This window comes from Lynx canadensis, chromosome D3 (genome assembly GCF_007474595.2).
Source record: "Lynx canadensis isolate LIC74 chromosome D3, mLynCan4.pri.v2, whole genome shotgun sequence".
NCBI lineage: Eukaryota > Metazoa > Chordata > Mammalia > Carnivora > Felidae > Lynx > Lynx canadensis.
Genome location: NC_044314.2, coordinates 66,866,029 through 66,893,169, shown reverse-complemented (window position 1 = coordinate 66,893,169; position 27,141 = coordinate 66,866,029). Strand labels below are relative to the sequence as shown.

Here is a 27,141-nt window from a genome sequence, read left to right as displayed (position 1 = left end):
CAAAACAGCAGGGGACAAGCCCACAAATGGAGTAACCCACTTGCCAGGGGCTTTCAGGAATGGGGGCGGGGGAAGTCTCTTGGCTCCTAGGGGTGGCTCCAAGCACGGAGAATTTGTGGGAAAGGGGAGATCTGGGATGAGGGGCATTTTTCCACAGTGAACCTTTCCCCTCTTCCGAAGTCTGGTCTTCCTTCTACAGCTCCATTCAGCCCCCCACCACCCAATATGCCCAGTCAGCACCCCCAGGCGCTTGCCTCACCTCACTGAGATCCAACCACCGGCTCTTTCACAAGAGAAGGTCCTACCCAGACATATCCAGGGGTGACCCACACCCGGGGGGCCCTCCCGCTGCACCCGCCCCTGCACACAGCATAAAAACATCCAGGGTCCCCCTATACTCCAACCCCCAAACTCACTCGCCTCCAGTTCCGCCGTAGGTAAATACCCAGCCCGGTGAGCCCCAAACCGGAAATGGCCATCCCCGCCGCTGCCACCGGCCACCTCTCCTCCAGAGACCCTTCCCTGGGGGCTTGAAAGCCCCCTCCCCCAGGATCGCGACCCCGCCCCCTCCTCCGGCACCCACCTCCTTCTGGACGGTGCGCAGCAGCCTCTGTCGAGTGTCCGCCTCTGTGGGACGAGACGAGGGGGCAGCCGGTCAGCCAAGCGCTGGGGGCGGGGGCCCGGGGCTGCCCTCCCGCTGCTCCCGTGCCCTGCGCCCGCTTAGCGAGGCGCCGGAGGCCATGGCCGCGCACGCTGCGTTCTCAGCCCAGACTGTGCTGGTGCCCGCTCTCCGGCTCCGCAGCTGCAGCCGCGGGGGGTGGGGCCGAGTGCCCGGTGACATCAGGCCCCGCCACGCAGCCGCCCCGCGCAGCCGCCGCCGCCGCCACAGCACGCCTCATTCGTATGCCGCGGCTGCCGCCGCACGCAGCCGCCGCCGCACTCCCAAGGCTGTCCTAAGAAATAGAAAACTGGAAGAGGTTAGAATTGTAAAGAAGGGAGAAGTATCAAAATGACTCACAGGTAAAATGTAACCTCTACAGAACAGATAATTCCAACATTGAAGCTAATAAAGACAATTTTAAAGGATAGAAAACTTTCATTTTATAAACCAGTACAACTTTAATATAAAATCCTGTTTTTTAAAAAAATAAAGACTATCTTGTGTACAAAAACAGATGTAAAAATCCTAAACTATTAGTCAACATAGTCCAGAAATATGTCAAAAATATGAGCGAAGACCTATCTAGGAAAGCAAGGACACTTCCGTATTAAAAAGTCTATCAACCATTAATCAGTGCTGACAAGGCATATGAAAAAAGTCCCTCTCTCCCAATAAAACCCTTAGTAAAAGAGGAAAAAAGAAATTATTTACATATGATGAAGACCATTTGTCATTATTCTACATACAGAAATGCTAGAGCCCTCTTTATTGCTTTACTCCAATTAAAATGTTTAACTGAATGAAATTACATGAAACAGAATAGTTATATTTTTCTTCTAACTACCTAATATTTCCAAATAATTTAACAAGTTTGTGTTATGGCATTAAACAAGATATATAAAGTCACTATTTTAAATAAATTGTCATTTTGTTAAGTAAACCCAAACCATAAGGTAACTTGTGGATGGAGCAGATTTGGCCGCTTGTCCTTAGAAGCCAAACACAGGTAACAAGCGGGCACACTCATTAATATTTTTAAAAGCTTAACAAGGGAGTAATAAGAGTCATTGACCTAAGTCAACCAATCACAACCAAAATTTGTCTACATTGAAATGTATCAAACCTCAAACCATTTTCATATATTTTAGCAATTATGTCTTACAACCAGATTAAGGAACAGTTTAGAGCTATCTCAAGTAGGCAACTCGTTTTAAATTTTCTAATTTTTTTATTTGAAAAAAAGTTTTACTTAAAGCACTTTTTCTACTCAAAGGTAAGTTACCTAAAACAGAGTAAATTAAAAAACAAAAACTTAAAAAAAATTAAAAATAAAAATAAAAACTTTAACATGAAGCAAATTTTGCTCATGTAATCAAATTATATGAAATTAGTGTAACTAATTTCTACAAGATCTAACCGATGCTTACATTTCAATTAGTTCTATTTATGCAGCCAATTAAGTACCATCATATGGCCTCGCCACAGCAGAAAAAGAAACTTTATGCCTTTTTCTTTCAAACACCCCTACGTAGCAAACAAAAAACCTGTTCAGTATATTCTTACAATTTTGTGAGTGTGTGTATTTATTTTTATGTCAGAAATAATTACCTTGGGTTATACCTTTGTATCTGTTGCCTCATTCTATTTCTTCTTCTAAGATTCAAATACACATATGCTGAATCTCCTTTTCTGATTTCCACATCATTTTCTCTAATGTGTTTTAACATTTGTATTCACTTTGATAAATTCCACCCACTTTTTCCATTTCTAGCTTCCCTGTCCTTTATTTTGTTTTCCAGTCTCTACTGTCCCTTGTGATCCTTCTAATTTCACCTTCATTGCAGCGATGGTTTTATTTTCTTACCTTATTTTTCTTTCTGCTCAATCAGCTTACATTGCATTTTCTCATGTGGCTACACTATCTCTTCCCTGACCTCTTCTATCACTGCTTTGTGCTCTCAGTGGTAAATACTTCCAAAAAGTGTTTTAAAGTAACAAAATGGTTGGACATGATTTTCAACTCCCTTACAGAAGTATTTTTTCAGTTGAGTATGCTTTATCTCTCCTTGGTTTTTCTGCTACTTTCTTCCTTTTTGATTCTGGAAAGGTAGGAGTGGCCTTCAGCTGAAATCCTTTTGTTAATTCATCTTTAAAGGAGGTTGGGGTTTTTTTGGATAAGCTATTTGTAAGAGGTTCATGAAGAAGGCCATAGTGACTCCAGTTCCTGACCAGAAAAACTTTGTCTTGATTCAGGGTTTTCCATGAGAATCTTTTTTTTTTTTTAATTCTCAACAGCCACTGGAGACAAGCAGCCTTGAGGTTTTCAGGATGCAAAGACATCTCTTCCCCACTGCTACAGAGACAGAAAAATGCCAAAAAAAAAAAAAAAAAAGCCTGTTTGGCTTCATCTCCCCAACTTCTTAGAATCAAACCAGGTACAGGGAAATTCCTGCCATCAGCTTTAAAAGCCCATGTTGCTTTTGCAAACAAGGGATTTTGGTTTTGCATCTCAGGGTGGGCCTCTCGGTTTCATGAAGCATCTCTTGCTGGTTCCAAGCTCTATAGCTGTGGTATCCTCGCTCCACTTCCCACATGCAGCCTGCTTGTTCTCGCTGCTTTTGGCAGACATTCCGGCTATTTTGTGGCCTAGGATTTTTAGCTCTCTTCTAGTTTAGTGGAATACAGTGTATGTGTTTTAGTTTTTCCCTCTCTTTGTTGTTACTCTGGCCAACTGCCAGAAAGGAAAAAAAGAAAACGCCAACTTTATTGTACCATCCTCAGACTCAAAATCTAACAAATATGTTAAAAGGATATTTTATACAAGACAAAAACTTGAGTGTCTCACCATATTACTGAAAGATAAAAGTATGCTTTCCTTACTATTTTATTGGTAAGATACTAATTTTCCACAATGCACTAATTTTTACAAGGTCATTATAGCAAATGGGCTAATTGCTTTTATTTTAAAAACTCATGTGTATGTTAGTTATAACCTAAGGCAGAAAATAATCTGATGCCTAAATGTAAAAGATACTTTTCAAGACGTAGGGCCCATCTGGGGAACAAATTATGTATATACTCATCAGTATGCCACAATCTCAGTATTTGTTTTTAAAACAGAAAAAGTCTTTTTAATGGGAAGTACAACACATAATGTATCATACTCCCCAGATTCCAATTGGGTTTGAAATGAGGACAGATGGCTTTATATTATATATGGATCATTCCCTTAGTAAAATTTTAACTCTAGGCAAATTTATTTTCCTGCCAGTTACTACCCTTCTCCTCACTATCCATTGTTAGGCATGTTCTGAGTGAAATGAAGTTTTACTACCAATTTTTTTAAAGTAACAAGTAATATATAAAAGCCAAATTAAAATGGATTTTAAGTTGCTAGTGTTTTAATTTTTTTTAATGTTTTTATTTTATTTTTGAGAGAGAGAGTGAGAGACAGAGCGTGAGCCAGGGAGGGGCACAGAGAGAGGGAGACACAGAATCTGAAGCAGGCTCCAGGCTCTGAGCTGTCAGCACAGAGCCCGACACGGGGCTCGAACTCATGAACCATGAGGTCATGACCTGAGCCAAGGCTCGATGCTTAACCGACTAAGCCACCCAGGTGTCCCTAAATTACTAGTGTTTTAAATGACTTCTTTTCACACACATAAAAGTAAATCGGTAAATGCTAATATGCCACACAAAAGCTAAGTAATGCTTGGTATAGCTGACTAAACATTTAGAGACACTGTGAGTGCATATTGATAGAAAGAAACAAAAAAGAGACCTCCTCCTTACAGAATTGTAAATAAGAAATGTAGATGGAATGATGGGATTTGAAAAATCACCATTTGATAACCACCATAGTTAGAATGACAGAATGACACTTCATAGTAGGGAAATTTGGCATATGTCACTTTAAGTGACCTGAATCCCATCACAGGAATGGTACAGATATCCACCATGCTCTGAGAAACACTTTGAAGAATTCCTGTCAAAAAGGCATAACCTGAATCTAACCATGAGGATACTCTGGACAAATGCATTTGAAGGATATTCTACAATGTAACTGACCTGTAAGAACTCCAAAAATGTAAAAGCCATGAAAGACAAAGAAAGACTGGAGAGAATGACTGGAGAGAAATTGTGTGTGATCCTGGACTGGATCCTGGACCAGAAACAAAACATAGTTTTTTCTTTTTTTTTCTAAATAAGACATTAGGGAGACAATTAATGAAATCTGTCTACATAGAGTAGAATTGTATCCATCTTCATTTAGGAAATACACCCCAGAGTATTTAGAGGTTAATCATGTCTCCAGTTTTAGTCTCAATTAAAAAACACAAAAACAAAAAAAAAAAACCCCAAGAATACTGGTATGTGTATGTAAAGGAAGAATGATAAAGCACATGTTTAAAGCATAAATATTAATGTTTGGGGCTATGCAAAAATTCTTGTACTATTTTTATAACATTTCTCTAAGTATGAAATTATTTAACATTTGAAAAAAAAAGGAAACAAAAATAGATCTACACACACAATAAATGAAAACAAATAAAGCCAGTTAAGAGAAACTCATTTTCCCTAATAATAATGCTAGGATCGTATTTACTACATTCTGCTCATCAGATCATGAAATTTTAGAGCTGTAAGAAAAATGTATTATCGCTCTGAAAACAGTGAAGTTAAAGGACTTGCTCAAAATCTAGACAACTGGTTCAAGACAGAGCCAAGACTACTATCCTGCTCTAACTCAGCTCTTTCGCATCCTGCACGCTGTCTCTTGATACTTTTCTATTGTCATCTACTCTCTATACATGTGACACACCAAAATACTTAGCTCTATTTTCTCATGTATTCTAGTAAGCTAGTGTAGCAAACCACTTTCAGGCAATCTAAATTTCATTTTAAAAAGCCACTTAGGTATTAGTGCTTCTAACAATCTTTAACAACTAATATCAATAAACCTGTTGAGTTCAGAACATATGCAGGATACTGTAGCAAACGCTAAAAAGGCAACACAGTCTGCTAGTAGGTGATACTGTTAGGTCCATGATGATAGACAACAAGTCTGCATTACTCATCATTATAACCCGACCTCTCAGGACAATGCCTGGCATACAATAAATAGTCAGATAATTATATGCTGCTAAATAAAAGACAATTCATAGTACAAGAAAGAAATGTGTGTACAGATAATCATAATGTCCACAGTGATAAAACAAAGTGCCATGAACCAACAAATAAAGTTAGTTTTGCCTGGCGAGATCTACAAAGGCTCCAGAAATTTAATGAAACCAAGTTGAGCCTTGAAAAATAAAGAAGACATGAAAGCAGCAGACATGGAAGCAATGGGGTGGTGAGATGAAGGATAGAAGGAATCAGATAAAACAGACTGAAGGCAAGAAAATATGTGGCATTTCTATTGAATTTTTTTTAATTTTATTTTTTTAAATTTTTTACATTTATTTATTTTTGAGAGACAGAGAGAGAGAGAGCGTGAGGAGGGGAAGGGCAGAGAGAGAGGGAGACACAGAATCCAAAGCAGGCTTCAGGCTCCGAGCTGTCAGCAGAGCCTGACACAGGCGAACCCACAAACCGTGAGATCATGACCTGAGCCCAAGTCGGATGCTTAATCGACTGAGCCACCCAGGCGCCCCTTTACTGAATTTTTAAATACAGGCTTACCTATCGTTGCTGCAAGTTCTGGATCAAAAATATCATCTGTGAACCTCAAGAGCAGGCTAAAAGAGATGTTAAAAAGACAGATTAGAAATTTCTCTCTCTCTTTTTTTTTTTTTTTTGTGGGGCGCCTGGGTGGCATGGTTGGTTAAGCGTCCGACTCCGGTTCAGGTCATGATCTCACGGTCTGTGAATTCGAGCCCTGCGTCGGGCTCTGTGCTGACAGCTCAGAGCCTGGAGCCTGTTTCATATTCTCTGTCTCCCTCTCTCTGACCCTCACCCGTTCATGCTCTGTCTCTCTCTGTCTCAAAAATAAATAAATAAACGTTAAAAATTACAAAAAAAAAAGATGTGGTTTATGTATACAATGGAACACTACTTGAAAATGAGAAAGAATGAAATATTGCCATTTGCAACTACGTGGATGGAACTAGAGGGTATTATGCTAAGCAAAATTAGTCAGAGAAAGACAAATATCATGTGACTTCACTTATATGAGGACTTTAATATACAAAACAGATGAACACAAGGGAAGGGAAGCAAAAATAATACAAAAACAGGGAGAGGGACAAAACATAAGAGACTCTTAAATATGGAGAACAAACAGAGGGTTACTGTTGTAGGAGGAGTTGTGGGAGGGGGATGGGCTAAATGTGTAAGGGCATTAAAGAATCTACTTCTGAAATCATTGTTGCACTATATGCTAACTAACTTGGATGTAAATTTTAAAGAATAAATTAAATTGAAAAAATTTAAAAAAGAAGATGTGGTTTATATGTACAATGGAATACTACTTGGCAATGAGAAAGAATGAAGTCTTGCCATTTGCAACAACGTGGATAGAACTGGAGGGTATTTTGCTAAGTGAAGTAAGTCAGTCAGAGAAAGACAGATATCATATGTTTTCACTCATATGTCGAATCTGAGAAACTTAACAGAAGTCCATGAGGGAAGGGAAGGGTAAAAAATCATTTCAAACAGAGAGGGAGGCAAACCATAAGAGACTCTTAAATACAGAGAACTGAGGCTTGATTTGGGGGAGTGAGGTGAGGGGAAAATTGGTAATGGGCATTGAGGAGGGCACTTGTTGGGATGAGCACTGGGTGTTATATGTCAGCGAAGAATCACGGGAATCTATCCTGAAACCAAGAGCACACTGTGTCCTCTGTATGTTAGCTAACTTGACAATAAATTATATTCAGGGGAAAAAAAAGAAGGAGAGAACTGGTAAGCTCCTTTCTCCCCATTAAGGGCTATCCCATGCAGCATGTTCTAGCAAAGGGTGCTGGAGGGCACCTTAACTTTAAATCAAGTCACCAATTTTGTTTATTACATGGACACGGACATGGACATTTTAACTCTGACTGGAGGATTTTGTCCTACCTGCTAATGACCACAAAAGTCACATAGCCTGTCTGAGTTTTCATGGGGCAGAAGAAGATCTTGCTCTTACCCACAAAACTTAAAGGGAACAAAGGGAGACAAAAATAAAGTTGCATTATGTTTATACCTCACGAGTCCTATATGTTTCATATGCTGGTTACATAAACATAAAGTCTTCAAAGACAAATAAATATAAATCATTTTCTAGGGGTGTCTGGCTGGCTCAGTCGGTTAAGCATCCAACTCTTGGTTTTGGCTCAGGTCATGATCTCCTGGTTTGTGAGTTCAAGCCCTGTGTCGGGCTCTGCTCTGACAGTGCAGAGCCTGCTTGGGATTCTTTCTCTCCCTCTCTCTCTGCCTCTGCTCACTCAACCATGCTCTCTCTTTCATTTTAAATAAATATTAAAAAATCATTTTCTAATTGCCTTCAGTATAAGATTTTCTGTATCACTGTCCATAATTATTAGTAAAGATAAGCAAGAATTGATGTAAATGTGTATCTTCAGAACCAACTACCTAGTAGGAAAGTTTTGTTAAGCCACTTGTTGGTACCTTGGAGATTCCACACTAGGTTAACATTAGTTTTATACTCTAATGACTTTAACAAGACTGAATTTGGTCTTTTTTCCTTCCCATCCTTCGTCCCCTATTTTCTCCCTCCCTCCCTCCCTCTCACCCTTCCTTCTTAGTTTTTTGATTTTGTTTGTTTTCTAGGGAATGTGGTCTTTCTTTCCAAAATATCAAAGTTGCGAGGTAGTTTATTAACTCTAACGAGATACCCATCATGGTTAACTCCCTCTACCTACTGGGGCCTTATGTTTCTCTACCTGAAAATCTAGAGAGTTGAATGATATCATTTGTTCCCAAGCCTACCTATACAGGAGAATCAATTAAAGACATTTTTGAAATATAGATTTTCAGACTGAAACCCCAGAGACTTGATTCAATAGGTGGCTTCAGAATAAGTAGGTTTAGTGTCCTCTCTGGAACTCTGCTGTGAGAATCACTCAATTGATATATTCTATCGGGTTACTTCTACAAATAAATACTGGTGTTTGCTGATATTTTCAATATTTTAGCTTTCTGATTACAAGAGCTCAAACTAACCCTAATGCGTAGATAACCATTTTTAAGTGCTTAACAAGGTAAACCCACATCCAAACAATGGGGACACCCAAGTCAATTAAATTAGAGATTGATTTTTTTATATAGTTAAAAGTACTAGTTCAAATTTATACAGAAATAAGGACTTGTTTAATTCTATCAGCGTATCTGCTTCCAAATGGAACAATTACTCACAATTGGCACAATATGTAAAGTAAAAACCATATGCCAAATCAAACAAAACTGGCCATAGTTTCTTTATTTGTTTTTAATATTCCATCTGATTGCACACTTGCCAATGGGGGTTGGGGAGAAAAGAAAGTTTAAAAAATAAGAGTTTAGTGCTGGATATCAGCAAAACATGGCGTAGGAATTTCCCAAGTCTCATCCCAACAAAGAAATATAGAAAAACGGGCATATATTTTCAGAATTCTGTGAACTCTGGAAAGCAGTCAAAAGCTTACAGCAACTAAGCAAGTGCTAAATGAAAGAAAATCAGGGGAGTACTTCAAAATAGTAGGAATGTTTTATAGTGTTTTTACATGCCCTGTCTCCCTCTCCAGTGTGATAGTAGTCTTAAAGTGGCAGTGATCATAATGTGGCAGATGTGTTAAAGTGGCCCCAGTCCCAAACTGTCCCTCAGACAGCAGGGATCTTAAAGTGGTAACAGCTCATGTTACCATGATGGAGCCATTTCCCTGTTTTTGGAGGAAGCAGAGCAGAGATTATTCCTAAAGTATTTTATATGTCTGTTCTAACCTATTTGGGGGCTACCTGAAGGACTGATGCAAGGCACTCCTCTGTTTTGTCTAACTCAAAACTCAGGTTGAGAAAGCTGGAAACACCACAAGTTGAATGAACAAACCTCATGTGCATAGAGCAAAAGATTATAGCTCAAAAATACAAAAGACTGCCTATGGAAAAAGATGAGGAGCATTTCTCTGGGAATTTAGGAGATTAAAAAGCTCTCAGTTATACTGGGGAATTTAGAAAATTACCCAGGGCAAGATGTATGCTCAGAAAAGACCTAAGAAGACCCTAAGCTTTCACCTAGGGCTGATCCCTAGGTACAGTGTAAGCCTTGGTAAGTGTTGGAGGTTCCAGGCACAGAACCATTTTGCAAACACTGGGAGAGCTCCTGGCATCCAAGGAAATCTATGTCAAAACACTAGCTAAGGTACAGAAACTTCAGTGACCACAAAAAACAATAATTACAGTCTTTCCATAATAGTTTCGGAAAATCACAAAGAAAATGGACCACTAATCTTAAATAAACACGTAGGAAAACAACAGAAAACCCTGGGGAAGGTGGAATCTGATTTCCAGTTAGCCAAATGTCCAGTTTTCTACACAACCACCACCACCACCAATAACAAATCACAAGGTATATAAAGATAGAGGAGAGTGTGGTTCAAACTATGTGTGAAACAAAATAAATAGACAGAAATCATCCTTGAGGAAAGACAGAGCTAGGACTTACTAGACAAAGACTATAAACACTTTTCTAAATATGCTTACAGAGCTAAAGAAGAGCTCTGACAAGGAAATAAGAAAAACAATGTGTAAGCAAAATAATAATATAAAGAGGTAGAAATTTTTTAAAGGAACCAAACAGAAATTCTGGAACTGAAAAATACAATAACTGAAATGACAGAACACAAACCCAAAAACACTAGACGCATTCAACAGCAGGTCTAATAGGCAGAAGAATCAGTGAACTGAAAATAGGACAATTGAAATGTATGGAGTCTAAGAGACATAAAGAAAAAAGGATGAAGAAAAGTGAGAAGAACGTCAGAGATCTTGGGTCTACCAGTCAGTAGATCAACATACACATTATGGGAGTTCCAGGAGAGAGAGAAAAGGAGGCAGGAAGAATATTTAAAGAAATAATGGCTGAAAACTTCCCAAATTTGGTAGAAGATATGAAGCTACAAATCCAAGAAGCTTAATGAAGTTCAAATAGGATGAACTCAAAAAGACCCAGACTGAGAACATTATAATCAAATCATTGAAAGCCAAAGGCAAAGAGAGTCTTGGAAGCACTGAGAGAGAAGCAACTCACCAAATATAAGGGACCCTTAATAAGTGTAAAAGCTGATTGTTTCTTAGAAACTATGGAGGCAAGGAGACAATGGGATATTTATAGTGCTTAAAGAAAAAAAAACATCAACTAAAATTCTGTATTCATCAAAACTGTCCTTCAAAAATGAAGGAGAAATTAAGACATTCCAGATAAACAAGAGCTAAGCGGGCTTGTTAATTAGACCTGCCCTATATGAGATGATAAAAGGAATCCTTCAGGCTGAATAGAAAGAACAATAAAAAGTAATGCTAAGTCATATGAGGAAACATAGGTCTTGGTCAAATATAACAGCAAGTATTATTATATTTTTGGTTTATAATCCTACATTTTATTACCTACAGAATTTAGAACATAAAAATAATTATAACTCTGTTATTGGGCATAGAGCGTATAAAGACATAATTTGTGACAACAACAACATAAAGAGTGGGGGACAGAGGTGTATAGAAGCAGCAGATTTGTGTGTTTTTGAAGTTAAGTTGGTATCAGTTTAATGTAGGTTGTTTTAAACTTAGAATTATATGAATCAGCATGGTAACCATAAAGAAAATCTCACAAAATCATGGCAAAAGGAAATGAGAAGAGAATCAAACAAATTAGAAAAATAGAAACTAAACATAGAAAAAGGGATAATGGATGAAGTGAGGGACAAAAAAACTGTATGATACACAGAATACAAATAGCAAAATAGCAGAAGTCCTTCCTTATCAGCAGTTATTTTAAATGTAAATGGATTAAACTCTTGAATAAAAGGGTAGAAATTGACAGAAGGGATAAAATAACATGATTCAACTATATGCTGTCTACAAGAGACTCATTATAGATCCAAAGACATAAATAGATTGAAAGCTAAAGGATGGAGAAAGATATTCCATATAAATATAACCAAAGGAGGGCAGGATTGAATATACTTCTATAAGACAAAATAGATTTTATTTTAAAAACTGTTAAAAGAGACAAAGAAGGGCATTTTATATTGATGAAAAGAACAATTCATCAAGAAGATTCATCTACAAACATACATGCACTGCCAATAGAGACCCCAAAATGAAACAAATATTAACAGATTTGTAGACAGAAATAGATGGAGAATTCAATATGCCACTTTCAATAATGTATAAAATATCTAGGCCAATAATCTATAAGGAAACAGAAGAAATGGACAACACTAAATAAATTAGACCTTACAGAGATATATACAACACTCAACCCAATGATAGAAGAATATACATTATTCTCAAGTGAACATGAAACATTCTCTGGAATAGAGCATATGTTAGGTCACAAAACAAGTCTGAAAATGTAAAAATATTGAAATTACCCAATGTGTCTTTTTAACCAACAATGGAATGGAGCTACAAATCAATAATAGAGGGAAAACTGGATAATTCAAAATGAATGGAAATTAAGCAACCCTCTATCAAATAACCAATGGGTCAAAGAAGAAATCACAAGGGAAATTAGAAAATACTTAGCAACAAATGAAAATAAAGACACAACAAAACATAACTTACAGGATATAGCAACACCAGTGCTCATAGGTAAATTTATACTACATTAAAAAAGAAAAAAAAGGTCTTCAATCACCTTACGGTACTAGACATATCGCAGAAATAGAAACAAAATAAAACAAAACAAAACCCAAAGCTAACAAGGAAGGAAATGAAAAGATTAGAATAGAGATATATGCAATTGAGACTAGAAAAACAATGGAGAGAACCAACAAAGCCAAAAATTGATTATTTAAAAAGATCAACAAATTGATAAACTCTTATCTAGAGTGACAAAGAAAAAAGAAGACAGAAATAACTACATCAGAAATGAAATTGAAGACATTACTACTAACCTTAGAGAAACATGAAGGATTATAAAAGAACACTATAGGGTTGTCTGGGTGGCTCAGTTGGTTGAGCTCCGACTTTGTCTCAGGTCATGATCTCACGATTGATGGTTTTGAGCCCTGCATGGGGCTCACTGCTGTCAGTGCAGAGCTCACTTTGGATCCTCTGCCCCCACCCCCCACCACCTCTCTCCCTCTCGTGACTCCCTCTCAAAAGTAAATAAACATTAAAAAAATAAAGAACACTATAAACAACTTATGCCAACAAACTATATGAAATGCACAAATTTCTAGAAACACGTAAATGACCTAAACTGACTCAAGATGAAATAGAAAATCTCAACAGACATTGAATAAGTAAAAAGACTGAATCAGTAATCAAAAACAACCCAAAAAGAAAAGTCCAAGACCAGATGGCTTCACTGGTAAATTTTACTAAACATGTAAAGAAGAAGTAACACCGATCCTTCTCAAGTCCTTCCAAAAAGTTGAAAAGGAAGAAACACTCTCTAACTCATTCTATGAGACCAACATTATACTGATACCAATCCCAGACAAAGATTACAAGAAGAAAACTATAGATCAATATCTTATGAATGTAGATTCAAATGTCCTTAATAATATTCTGCAAACCCAATTCAATAGCACGTTAAAAAGATTATACATCATTACCGACTAGGATTTATCCCAGGAATGCAAGAATGGTTCAACATGGGAAAAATCAATCAAGTAACATATCACACTAACAGAACAAAGGATAAAATCTACACGATCATCTCAATAGATGCAAAAAAGACATGTGACAAAATCCAACACCCAATTATGATTAAAAAAAAAAAACCCTCAAAAACAAGGAATAGAAAGGAACTTCCTCAAAATGATAGGGACCATTATAAGAAGTGAATATCTAACAATATAATCCAAAGTGAAAGCTGAAAGATTTCCCTTCAAAATCAGGAACAAGATAAAGATGCCCACTTTCACCAATGACACTTGACATTGAAGTGGAAGTGCTATCCAGAGGAATTAAATAAGAAATGGAAATAAAAGGAATCTAAATTGGAAATGAAGAAGTATAACATCCCTTTTCACAGATTACATGATTCTATATATGAAAATTCCCAAGAAACCACAATAAAACTAATAGAGTTAATAAACAAATTGAGCAAAGCTGCAGGATACAAGATCCACACACAAATACCAGTTGTGTTTCTATATATGCGCAATGAACAATCCAAAAATGAAATGAAAAAAGCAATTCCATTTAGTGTCTAAAAGAATAAAATATTTAGAAATAAATTTAACCAAGGAGGTGAAAGACAGAAAGCTACAAAAATCTAGTGAAAGAAACTAAAGAAGACCTAAGTTAATTGAAATGCAACCTTAGTTCACGGGGAGGAAGACAGTATTGTTAAAATGTTAATCTCACTTAAAACAACCTACAGATTCAACACAATCTTTATCAAAATTTCAATGACCTTCCCCCCACCCCAGAAATGGAAAAGCCAACCCTCAAATTCATATGGAATTGCAAGGGTCCTAGATATCCAAAATAATCATGAAAAAGACGATAAAAATTGGAGGGCTGAGATTTCCAGATTTCAAAACTCATAACAAAGCTACAGGAATCAAAACAGTGTGGTAGTGGCACATCAACAGACATGTAGGCTCATGGCATATAATTTAGAGTCCAGAAATAAACCCATACATCTACAACCAATTGATTGTTTACAAGGATGCCAAGTCCAATCAACTGGGAAAGAATAGTCTGTTCATCACATGGGACTTGGAAAACTGGATTTCCAGCAATCAACATGGAAACATGGATTTCCACATGGATTTCCATGCACAAGAATGAAGTTAAACCCCTACTCACACTACATATACAAAAGTGAACTAAAAATTGATCAACAACCTAAATATGAAGGCTAAAACCATAAAACTCTTAGACGGAAACACAGGGCAAATGTGCATGACATTGAACTTGTCGATGGATTCTTAGATATAAGTATAAGTAGCAAAAGAACAAAATAAGATAAAGTGGATTTCATCAAAATTAAAAACTCTTGTGCATTAAAGACATTATCAAGAAAGTGAAGAGACAGTACACAGAGTGAGAGAAAATATTTATAAATCATATATCTGATAAAGGTTTAATATTTAAAACATACAAAATACTGAGGTGTCTGGGTGATTCAGTCAGTTGAATATCCGACTTCAGCTCAGGTCATGATCTCATGGTTTGTGGGTTCAGGCCCCGCATCAGGCTCTGTGCTGGCAGTGTGGAGCCTGATTGGGATTCTCTCTCTCTCCTCTCTTTCTGACCCTCCCCCATTCATACTTCTTCTCTCTCGAAATAAAAAAAAATAAACTTAAAACCAAATATACAAAGTACTCGCCAACAATAGGACTCAAAAACAAAAAGACAACCAAATTAAAAAATGGGCAAAGGACTTGCATAGACATTTCTCCAAAGATGTACATATGGCCAATAAACACATGAAAAGATACTTAAGATCATTAGTAATTGGGGAAATGTAAATCAAACCACACTTTGTCACTATTAAGTTGACTATTATCAATAAAACAAAAAACAAGTGTTGGTGAGGATGCGGAGAAATTGGAACCTTTATACCTTGCTGGTAGGATTTGGCGGTTCTTCAAAGAACTGAACATAGAATTATCACTCCACCCACCAATTCCATTCCCAGGTATATACTGAAAATAATTGAAAACAGGAGCTCAAGAAAATATTTGTACATCAATGTTCGTTGCAGCATTATTCACAAAAGCCAAAAAGTGGAAACATTCCAAGTGCCCATCAACAGTTCAGTGTATAAACAAACAGTGCTGTATGTATACGGTGAAATACCAGTCATAAAAATGAATGAAGTTTTGATACGTGCTAGGATATAGAGGAACCTTGAAAACATTATGCCAAGTGAAATAAGCCAGTCACAAAAGTACAAATATTGTGTGATTCCACTTATATGAAATCTCTAGAATAAGCAAATTCATAGAGATAGAAAGCAGATGAAGGTTAGCCGGGACTGGGGGGAGGCCATGGAGAATTACTGCCTAAGGGTTATACAGTTTCTGTTTAGGGGGATGGAAAGATTTAGAAACAGACAGTTGTGGGGTGCCTGGGTGGCTCATTAAGCGTCCAACTTCGGCTCAGGTCACGATCTCCCGGTTTGTGGGTTCGAGCCCCGTGGCAGGCTATGTGCTGACAGCTCAGAGCTTGGAGCCTGCTTCCAATTCTGTCTCCTTCTCTCTCTGCCCCTCCCCCACTTGTGCTCTGTCTCTCTCTATCAAAAATAAATAAACGTAGAAACATAAAAATGAGGAAAAAAAACCAGATAGTTGTGATGGTTGCACAACAGTGTGAATGTAATTAATGCCACTGAAATATACACTTAAAAATGATTAGATTGGCATATTTTATATCATTTATATGTATTTTGCCACCCAAAAATATCTGTTAAAAAGAGTTAAGAAACAATGAAACCATTTCACCTGTAGCATGATAGTATTGCAAATAATATGATTAGAAGGTATGCCAAGTGAAACAAAGGGATCACTGTCATCAAAGTTGCTTCAAGTTCCAGTTGTGTAGGAATTGATGTAAAGTAGACCACCTGCCACAAAAATTTAGTCAAGTAAATAACTTCTCATTCCAATATTTGTGTGAGTTACAAACCCTATTGAAACACTATAGCTTACTGATTGAAACAGGTTAAGATTTAGTAAAAGATCAAAATATGTGAATCGTGATTTTAGAATAAAGAAGATTAACATAGGTGTGCTTCTTCCCACAAATCTGTGGCACGCTTTCCAAAGTTTCTTTCAGAAACCCAAGTTTAAACCTCCTGAATACACAAAATCTGAGATCTACCTAAGATTGTGAAACGATTCATAATTACAGAAATTGTGGCTTTTTCTAAAATTTTAGTAGGTCGTTGTCTTTTACTATTTTAATTTCATCGATATTTCAGAAGGATCTGGTATTTTTCCAATAGTTGTCTCACTTTGACCAGGCTTATTCACAACTATTAGTTACAGAATAGCTAGCATGTGCCTGGCACTAGGCTATATAACTTACTTGGTAAACGGTGAGCTAATTCTCCTTTCAATAATACCATGGAACTTTTTAAAAGTTTTTTGCTTTTATTCCAACGAACCCCAAACACATTTCAGAGGGTTCCCCCAAAATAGCAAAGACTTTAAGAGGAAGGATTTTAAAGTAATTTGACTGGAAAACCTGATAATCAATGTCTGCACTGAGCAGACCTACCTTAAGGATGTAGGATTTGTGTTTTCCACCAGAATATTATTAAGGATTTATGCTGTGTGGCATCCTTTGGTGTGTGAGATTAAGGAAGTTGGATTAAGTGTCAAACAGAGTAGAGCACTCCCAGCTGCAAGTCAAGGACTCCAATAAATAATCCAGGAGTGCTACTACTTGGAAAACGTGTTCTTACCCCTCCCACCTTCTCCTGGTCTCCCTATAAAACTCAGCCACCAGATACCTGGATCCTCTTCGAGGCCAGACTCTTTTCAATGTTGCTAAATTGGTTCACAAAATGGGTCAACCATTTCTTACTATGCTCGTTGTCCTCTCCATCCTCAGTTTTCAGGTAGTAGAGCAGCCTCACGGCTTTGGCTTCCAGGAGTAACTGGTTCATTCCCATCCTCTCACCTAAGAATGTTCCTCCAATGGTGCCAGCCAGGTAGATGGGCTGACCGGTGTGGTTGTAGATTGGGAAAGTGACATTTCTCAGGTCGAGGTCCCTGTTCATCTGCCAGGCATACAGGAGTGGGTTGGAAGGCACGCAGAGACCCTGGGGCTTGGCACACACCTGATTGTAGTGGATCTGGGTTCCGTTTTCTCCCATCGCATACAGATCCTGGATCACGTCATCCACTTTACTAACTTCTGATAAGATTGCTGGTTCTAGCAGGGAGGTGGTGTTGGAGACCGCTAGCATACAAGCGAAATAGACCTCGGTGCTCTTCCTGGAGATGGAGAAGTGGTAAGAGTCGTTGGCGGTGAAGCGTTCCTGCACAAAGCACCACTCGGCCTTGGCTGGGCTCCCTATTGGGGTGTACGGCTCCTCAAGGTTTTCTTCTACATCCTTGGGCAGGTATATCAAACCGGTGCCCAGAGCGGCCGTCAGCACCATGGGCACCAGCAGGAAGATCCAGGGGTGCGCGCCCTCTTCGCATCCCAGCCTTTGGAAGAGGCAGGAGAGGGGCGCCTCCAGGCAGTCGGTGTGGCAACGGGGTCTCTCGGACACCTGGTTTTCCGACGGTGATGCTGGCAGCGAGGAATCCCCCCTCACTGACACCGGATGTGAATGGGGCGCCCCAGTGGGCACTGGCAACTGCCCCTAAGCCCAAGTCATCTCGGGTTCCTGTCTTCCACCGAAGAACTGCTCTGACTCGTGCTTAGAGGCCGGGAGCGGCTCTGAGCCAGGCCCTGCCTCGGGTTGCCGCCTGGCCTGGGACCTGGGCCCAGGCTCCTCCGCTGGGGGCTCCCGCTCCGCCTGCGCCTCCGCCTTGGCCAGGCCTCTGGCGCCACCTTGCAGGGACGAAGGCTCATTTCCGGGAAGGAAAGGCCAGGGTCTCAAACATGACAGCAGATTAGAAAGCAGCCACTGGACAGAGCGCCCGTCTCTGCCCCACACGAAGGTTTCCTGGAGAAATTCTGCGGAAATCTGTTTGAGTTCCGGCGGCTAGTGCCCAGATCCGAGAGGCTTCCATTGGGGAGCACGTGTTTTGACTCATAGCCCATCCAGCCCCAAATTTGTCTGTGGCATGCCTGATGCTCCCAGGAAGTTAGTACACAAACACTACTTAATGGTAAGATGCATGCCTCTTCTACAAGACTTACACACACACACACACACACACACACACACACACACACAAAATGTGGTGTCACCTTTCCGGGGAGCATCCAGTAACACAGTTCTCGGGTAAGGTGAACCTCGTACCCCTGGTTTAGTGATTCTTTTTGTTAACTACAAACGTAACATATATTCTTCTTGTAACAAGTTAGAAGTAAATAAGTGGGCTGAAAAGTGGGTATTTATCTTGGATCTATTCCACCCGCAGTTCCCAGGATGGAGGGACCCCTGTGTTCATGTCACCATTTTTACAAAAACCTTTACCTAACTTTCAACATGCTCGCAACCGAGAGGCAGGTCTTGAGCGGTTCTTAAGAATTATGAAAATTGCTTGCCATGTTTTTCATGGTTGGTAGTCACCTAATATTATTGTGATTGTGTTTTTATGTGGGTAGGTCTAGCATTTTAATGAAATCTCCAGATTGTAAGAGTACCAAGTCCAAGAGTTTAAGAAAGATAATTTTAACAGTATTTTCAAGGAGAAAGAAATAGGAGATTTTGTTAAGTTGCCTCTCCAGAAAGTCATTGTTTAAGAGCGACCTTATTAAAATAACCACAAGATGGCACCCGTTTTCTATTTTCAAAGTTATGGTAAAGGAAACTGAAGATTCCTTCTGTCTTTCGTCTGTGTTTCCAAGTCCTAATTATAGCTACATCTTGAGTTCATCGCTGGTGTGCTATAAAGCTAGTGGCTTCTGTATCACATTTAAAGTCTGTAGATAGAGGAACTGACCTGAGAATTCCATTTGTTGAACCATGTCTACATTATGGAGAGAATGGCTCAGCTGTTCTCCTAAACATTTAAGAGGAAATGGTAGGGTGAAGGTGTTCACAAGTACTCTATAATGTACACATCCAAACACAGGGCCTCTTCCTGCCCATCTTTATAAAGTATTTCTCTAGCACAACAGCAATGTGTGTTTTTCATCTCAAAACACAAGTATATTTCTACAATTGCTCCTAAATCAGGCATTGTGAAGTGCGAATAAATTCTATAGTAAAATATGTACCCTGGGATTTGATTTTATCTAGTTTCTTAATTATAGATTCTTAATTCCAGATTATTTTATTAATCTCGTTATCTAGATTACTAATGTTTGTGTGGGTCTAGAATGTCAATCAAAAATACCACTGTTAGTTATTTTCCACCAGTTTTTCTGTATCATTTCATAAAAGGAATGTAGCATTTCCAAAATGAGCTCATCGCTTATTTTTGAGTTATCAAAGCCTGAAAGGCTCTGAAAGATTGGTTTCAGAACTCTACACTTCTCCAGGTGAAGCTGTCACATGGCCTAGAAATGACATGGCTTCTAATTAAGGAAGACTCTAAAGGCTCTTCCTTTCAATTCAGGAAGACCCTCTGGCCTTCAATTTGAGAATGGTGTCTACTGTGTCAGGATAGGATTCTCCATCCTTCAGAAAATGCCTTTTGTATGAGGAGAGGATGGGTATTGGGAATTCAAGAATATAGTTTAGAACTTAAAATTTGATCTAGTCTACTTCTTCTCCACCTTCAGTCTAGATAAAATGAAGCAGACAAAACATTCCTTTTATCTTCTATCACCATGTAGATTCCATTTCCTTCTGTTCCCCAGTCCTTCTCCAGCAGCCCCTGTGCTCCATTTTTTTCCTCTTCTCCTCCCTTCTCTTTTGCCTCCCACCCCTTCTCCTTTTCTAATACCTATTCTCTCACATTAGCCAAACTGAGTTTGATATAAATAAAGGGAATTTTATTTTTTTATTAAAAAAATTTGCCCATTGATAAACGTGCCCTCACATATAAAGGGAGACCTATAAGACTCGTGACTGATCTCTCTTTTGAAACTTGGCAGGCCATAAAGGATTGGCACGAGATCTTCAGTGTGTTAAACAGAAAAAATATGCAGCCGAGAATCCTTTATCCAGCAAGTCTGTCATTTAGAATAGAAGGAGAGATAAAGGTCTTCCCAAACAAACAAAAACTGAAGGAATTTGTCACCACTAAACCAGCCCTACAAGAGATCCTAAGGGGGATCCTGTGAGACAAAGTACCAGAGACATCACTACAAGCATAAAACATACAGACATCACAATGACTCTAAACCCGTATCTTTCTATAATAACACTGGATGTAAATGGATTAAATGCACCAACCAAAAGACATAGGGTATCAGAATGGATAAAAAAACAAGACCCATCTATTTGCTGTCTACAAGACACTCATTTTAGATCTGACGACACCTTTAGATTGAGAGTGAGGGGATGGAGAACTATTTATCATGCTACTGGAAGTCAAAAGAAAGCTGGAGTAGCCATACTTATATCAGACAAACTAGACTTTAAATTAAAGGCTGTAACGAGATGAAGAAGGGCATTATATAATAATTACAGGGTCTACCATCAGGAAGAGCTAACAATTATAAATGTCTATGCGCCGAATACCGGAGCCCCCAAATATATACAACAATTACTCATAAACATAAGCAACCTTATTGATAAGAATGTGGTAATTGCAGGGGACTTTAACACTCCACTTACAGAAATGGATAGATCATCTAGAGACACGGTCAATAAAGAAATAAGGGCCCTGAATGAGACATTGGATCAGATGGACTTGACAGATATATTTAGAACTCTGCATCCCAAAGCAACAGAATATACTTTCTTCTCGAGTGCACATGGAACATTCTCCAAGATAGATCATATACTGGGTCACAAAACAGTCCTTCATAAGTTTACAAGAACTGAAATTATACCATGCATACTTTCAGACCACAATGCCATGAAGCTTGAAATCAACCACAGGAAAAAGTCTGGAAAACCTCCAAAAGCATGGAGGTTAAAGAACACCCTACTAAAGAATGAGTGGGTCAACCAGGCAATTAGAGAAGAAATTAAAAAATATATGGAAACAAATGAAAATGAAAATACAACAATCCAAACGCGTTGGGATGCAGCGAAGGCCATCCTGAGAGGAAAATACATTGCAATCCAGGCCTATCTCAAGAAACAAGAAAAATCCCAAATACAAAATCTAACAGCACACCTAAAGGAACTAGAAGCAGAACATCAAAGGCAGCCTAAACCCAGCAGAAGAAGACAAATAATAAAGATCAGAGCAGAAATAAACAATATAGCATCTAAAAAAAACGGTAGAGCAGATCAACGAAACCAAGAGTTGGTTTTTTCAAAAAATAAACAAAATTGACAAACCTCTAGCCAGGCTTCTCAAAAAGAAAAGGGAGATGACCCAAATAGATAAAATCACGAATGAAAATGGAATTATTACAACCAATCCCTCAGAGATACAAACAATTATCAGGGAATACTATGAAAAATTATTTGCCAACAAATTGGACAACCTGGCAGAAATGGGCAAATTCCTGAACACCCACAAGCTTCCAAAACTCAATCAGGAGGAAATAGAAAGCTTGAACAGACCCATAACCAGCGAAGAAATTGAATCGGTTATCAAAAATCTCCCAACAAATAAGAGTCCAGGACCAGATGGCTTCCCAGGGGAGTTCTACCAGACGTTTAAAGCAGAGATAATACCTATCCTTCTCAAGCTATTCCAAGAAATAGAAAGGGAAGGAAAACTTCCAGACTCCTTCTATGAAGCCAGTATTACTTTGATTCCTAAACCAGACAGAGACCCAGTAAAAAAAGAGAACTACAGGCCAATATCCCTGATGAATATGGATGCAAAGTTCTCAATAAGATACTAGCAAATCGAATTCAACAGCATATAAAAAGAATTATTCACCATGACCAAGTGGGATTCATTCCTGGGATGCAGGGCTGGTTCAACATTCACAAATCAATCAACGTGATACATCACATTAATAAAAAAAAGAGAAGAACCATATGATCCTGTCAATCGATGCAGAAAACGTCTTTGACAAAATCCAGCACCCTTTCTTAATAAAAACCCTTGAGAAAGTGGGGATAGAAGGAACATACTTAAAGATCATAAAAGCCATTTATGAAAAGCCCACAGTTAACATCATCCTCAATGGGGAAAAACTGAGAGCTTTTTCCCTGAGATCAGGAACACGTCAGGGATGCCCACTCTCACCGCTGTTGTTTAACATAGTGCTGGAAGTTCTAGCATCAGCAATCAGACAACAAAAGGAAATCAAAGGCATCAAAATTGGCAAAGATGAAGTCAAGCTTTCGCTTTTTGCAGATGACATGATATTATACGTGGAAAATCCGATAGACTCCACCAAAAGTCTGCTAGAACTGATACATGAATTCAGCAAAATTGCAGGATACAAAGTCAATGTACAGAAATGAGTTGCATTCCTATACACTAACAATGAAGCAACAGAAAGACAAATAAAGAAACTGATCCCATTCACAATTGCACCAAGAGGCATAAAATACCTAGGGATAAATCTAACCAAAGATGTAAAAGATCTGTATGCTGAAAACTATAGAAAGCTTATGAAGGTAATTGAAGAAGATATAAAGAAATGGAAAGACATTCCCTGCTCATGGATTGGAAGAATAAATATTGTCAAAACGTCAATACTACCCAAAGCTATCTACACATTCAATGCAATCCCAATCAAAATTGCACCAGCATTCTTCTTGAAATTAGAACAAGCAATCCTAAAATTCATATGGAACCACAAAAGGTCCCGAATAGCCAAAGTCATTTTGAAGAAGAAGACCAAAGCAGGAGGCATCACAATTCCAGACTTTAGCCTCTACTACAAAGCTGTCGTCATCAAGACAGCATGGTATTGGCACAAAAACAGACACACAGACCAATGGAACAGAATAGAAACCCCAGAACTAGACCCACAAACATATGGCCAAGTAATCTTTGACAAAGCAGGAAAGAACATCCAATGGAAAAAAGACAGTCTCTTTAACAAATGGTGCTGGGAGAACTGGACAGCAACATGCAGAAGGTTGAAACTAGACCACTTTCTCACACCATTCACAAAAATAAACTCAAAATGGATAAAGGACCTGAATGTGAGACAGGAAACCATCAAAACCCGAGAGGAGAAAGCAGGAAAAGACCTCTCTGACCTCAGCTGTAGCAATCTCTTACTCGACACATCCCCAAAGGCAAGGGAATTAAAAGCAAAAATGAACTACTGGGACCTTATGAAGATAAAAAGCTTCTGCACAGCAAAGGAAACAACCAACAAAACTAAAAGGCAACGAACAGAATGGGAAAAGATATTTGCAAATGACATATCGGACAAAGGGCTAGTATGTAAAATCTATAAAGAGCTCACCAAACTCCACACCCGAAAAACAAATAACCCAGGGAAGAAATGGGCAGAAAACATGAATAGACACTTCTCTAAAGAAGACATCCGGATGGCCAGCAGGCACATGAAAAGATGTTCAACGTCGCTCCTTATCAGGGAAATACAAATCAAAACCACACTCAGGTATCACCTCACGCCAGTCAGAGTGGCCAAAATGAACAAATCAGGAGACTATAGATGTTGGAGAGAATGTGGAGAAATGGGAACCCTCTTGCACTGTTGGTGGGAATGCAAATTGGTGCAGCCGCTCTGGAAAGCAGTGTGGAGGTTCCTCAGAAAATTAAAAATAGACCTACCCTATGACCCAGCAATAGCACTGCTAGGAATTTACCCAAGGGATACAGGAGTACTGATGCATAGGGGCACTTGTACCCCAATGTTTATAGCAGCACTCTCAACAATAGCCAAATTATGGAAAGAGCCTAAATGTCCATCAACTGATGAATGGATAAAGAAATTGTGGTTTATATACACAATAGAATACTATGTGCCAATGAGAAAGAATGAAATATGGCCTTTTGTAGCAACGTGGATGGAAGTGGAGAGTGTGATGCTGAGTGAAATAAGCCATACAGAGAAAGACAGATACCATATATTTTCACTCTTATGTGGATCCTGAGAAAGTTAACAGGAACCCATGGGGGAGGGGAAGGAAAAAAAAAAAGAGGTTAGAGTGGGAGAGAGCCAAAGCATAAGAGACTGTTAAAAACTGAGAACAAACTGAGGGTTGGTGGGGGGTGGGAGGGAGGGGAGGGTGGGTGATGGGTATTGAGGAGGGCATCTTTTGGGATGAGCACTGGGTGTTGTATGGAAACCAATTTGACAATAAATTTCATATATTGAAAAAAAAGACAAAAAAAATCCATGATAATCCTCTCCAAGACACATTATAATAAAACTGAATAAATTGAAGTCAAAGAAATAAGTTAAAAAGCAATGGGAGAGAAAGCAAAACAAAACAAAACAAAACAAAACAAAACTCCCATACCAGGTAAACCCCATAAAGCTAAAGCAGATTTCTGAGCAGAGAGCTTGCAGGCCAGGAGAGAATGCAGTGATATAGTCAAAGTACAGAGGAAAGAAACTGCCCACCAGGAAGACTTAACTGGCAGAGTTGTCTTCAGAAATGAAGGCAGAATAAAGACTTTCCCTCACAAAGAAAAGCTGAGGGAGCTCACCACAGCTAGACCTGTCTTGTAAGAAATCCTGAGAGGAGTCCTTCACGCTGGAATGAAAGGATGCTTATTACTAACATTAAAACACATGAAAATATAAAACACACTGGTAAAGACAAACATACTCTGATTCAGAATACTCCTACTCCAATATGATGGTGTGTTAACTACTTAATTCTAGTTTAAAGGTGAAAGGACAAAGTGTTTAAAAAAACAGCTATAGGTACAATAATTTATTAATGAATATACAACATAAAAAGAAGTAAACTTTGACATGAAGAATATAAAGGGAGGAGGCAAAAGGGTAGGGTTTCTGTATGTGATTGAAATTTAATTGTCATCAGTATGAAATAGACTGTTATATATGTAAGATGCTTCGTGCAAGTCTCATGGTAACCAGAAAGCAAAAACCTACAATAGGTTCACAATAAACAGAAGAGAATCAAAGCATACCACTAAAGAAAAACATCAGTTCAGAAAGGAAGGCAGCAAAAGAGGAAGAAAGGTAGAAGGGAACCACAAAACAGCCAGGAAACAATAAGATGGCTTAAGCAAGTCCTTACGTATCAGTAAGTACTCTAAGTGAAAATGTATTGAAAGGATTCCTGGGTGGCTCAGTTGGTTAAGTGCCCAACTCTTGATTTCATCTCAGCTCACGATCCCAGGGTCATGAGATTGAGCCCCACGTCAGGGGCTCCCTGCTCGCCATGGAGCCTGTTTGAGAGTCTCTCTCTTTCTCCCTCTACCCTTCTCCCCCCATCTCAAATAAAACTTGTTTAAGAAATGCATTAACTTCTCCCATGAAAAGACATAGAGTGACTGAATGGATAAATATATATAAGACCCAAAGTATGCTTCCTACAGGAGATTTACTTCAGCTTTAATGTACATAGTCTAAAAGGGAAGGGATGGAAAAAGATATTCCATGCAAGCGGAAACCACAAGAAAGCAGGCAGGGGTAGCTATACTTACATGAGACAAAATAGACTTTAAGCCAAAAATAGTAACAAAGGGCAAAGAAGGTCATTATACAATGATACAGGAGTCAATTGATTAAGAAGATATAACACTCATAAATATATACACACCCAACATGAAGAACACCTACCTATATTAAACAAATACTAATAGACCCGAAGAGAAAAACAAACACAATAATGGAAGACTTTAATACCCTACTTTCCACAGAGGATAGGTCATCCAGACAGAAAATCAATGAGTAAATATTGGAAAAGAAGGGAAATAATAAAGATCAAAGCAGAAAGAAAGACAGCAGATGGGGCACCTGGGTGGATCAGTTGGTTAAGCATCTGACTCTTGATCTCATCTCAGATCATGTTCTCATGGTTCGTGACACTGAGCCCCATGTCGGGCTCTGACAGTGCAAAGCCTGCTTGGGATTCTCTCCCTCTCTCTCGGCCTAGATAGTTAGATAGATAGATAGGTAGGTAGATAGATAGATCAATAGATTGGATACATAAACAAACAGCAGACAAACAAACCTGAAAGAAAGAAAGAAAGAAAGAAAGAAAGAAAGAAAGAAAGAAGAAAGAAAGAAAAGAGAAGCCAGAAAAGCAATAGAAAAGATGAACAAAACTAAAAGCTGGTTTTTAAAAGAAAGGGTTGAGGAAACTTTGCACTGAAAAGAAAACAAAAGAAGACTCAAACAAACAAAATCAGAAATGAGTTTCTATTTCTTCCTGATTCAGTTTTGGAAGATTACATGTTTCTAGGGATTTATCCATTTCTTGAACATTGTCCAATTTGTTGGCATATCATTGTTCATGGTATTCTCTTATACTACTTTGTATTACTGTGGTGTCTTTTGTGACTTCTCCTATTCGATTTCTGATTTTATTTATTTGGGTCTGTCTCTTTTTTTCTTGATCACAGTGGATCTGAAATAACTAAAGCAATCTTGAGAAAGAAAAACAAAGCTGGAGGTGTCACAATTCCAGATTTCAAGATACACTACAAAGCTGCAGTAATCAAAACAAGATGGTCCTAAAAAAGAAAAATAAATAAAAGCAGACA

General features: G+C 38.5%; 1 protein-coding gene and 1 long non-coding RNA gene across 2 annotated transcripts; both read right to left on the bottom strand.

Annotated features, from left to right (window-relative positions):
* Positions 1 to 2,231: 2,231 nt before the first annotated feature.
* On the bottom strand, positions 2,232 to 7,494 carry LOC115528685. The gene is made up of 3 exons (XR_003973349.1): positions 7,484 to 7,494; positions 3,859 to 3,864; positions 2,232 to 2,494 (listed from the first exon to the last, which is right to left on the bottom strand). It is a non-coding gene; the product is annotated as an uncharacterized LOC115528685 (long non-coding RNA).
* An 8,768-nt stretch (positions 7,495 to 16,262) lies between these two features.
* Positions 16,263 to 18,544, bottom strand: LOC115528049 (patched domain-containing protein 3-like). Its single transcript, XM_030335824.1, has 4 exons — positions 18,436 to 18,544; positions 18,176 to 18,331; positions 17,280 to 18,067; positions 16,263 to 16,388 (listed from the first exon to the last, which is right to left on the bottom strand). The coding sequence occupies exons 1-4, from the start codon at positions 18,542 to 18,544 to the stop codon at positions 16,263 to 16,265; spliced, it is 1,179 nt and encodes a 392-aa protein (XP_030191684.1).
* Between the last annotated feature and the right edge of the window lie 8,597 nt (positions 18,545 to 27,141).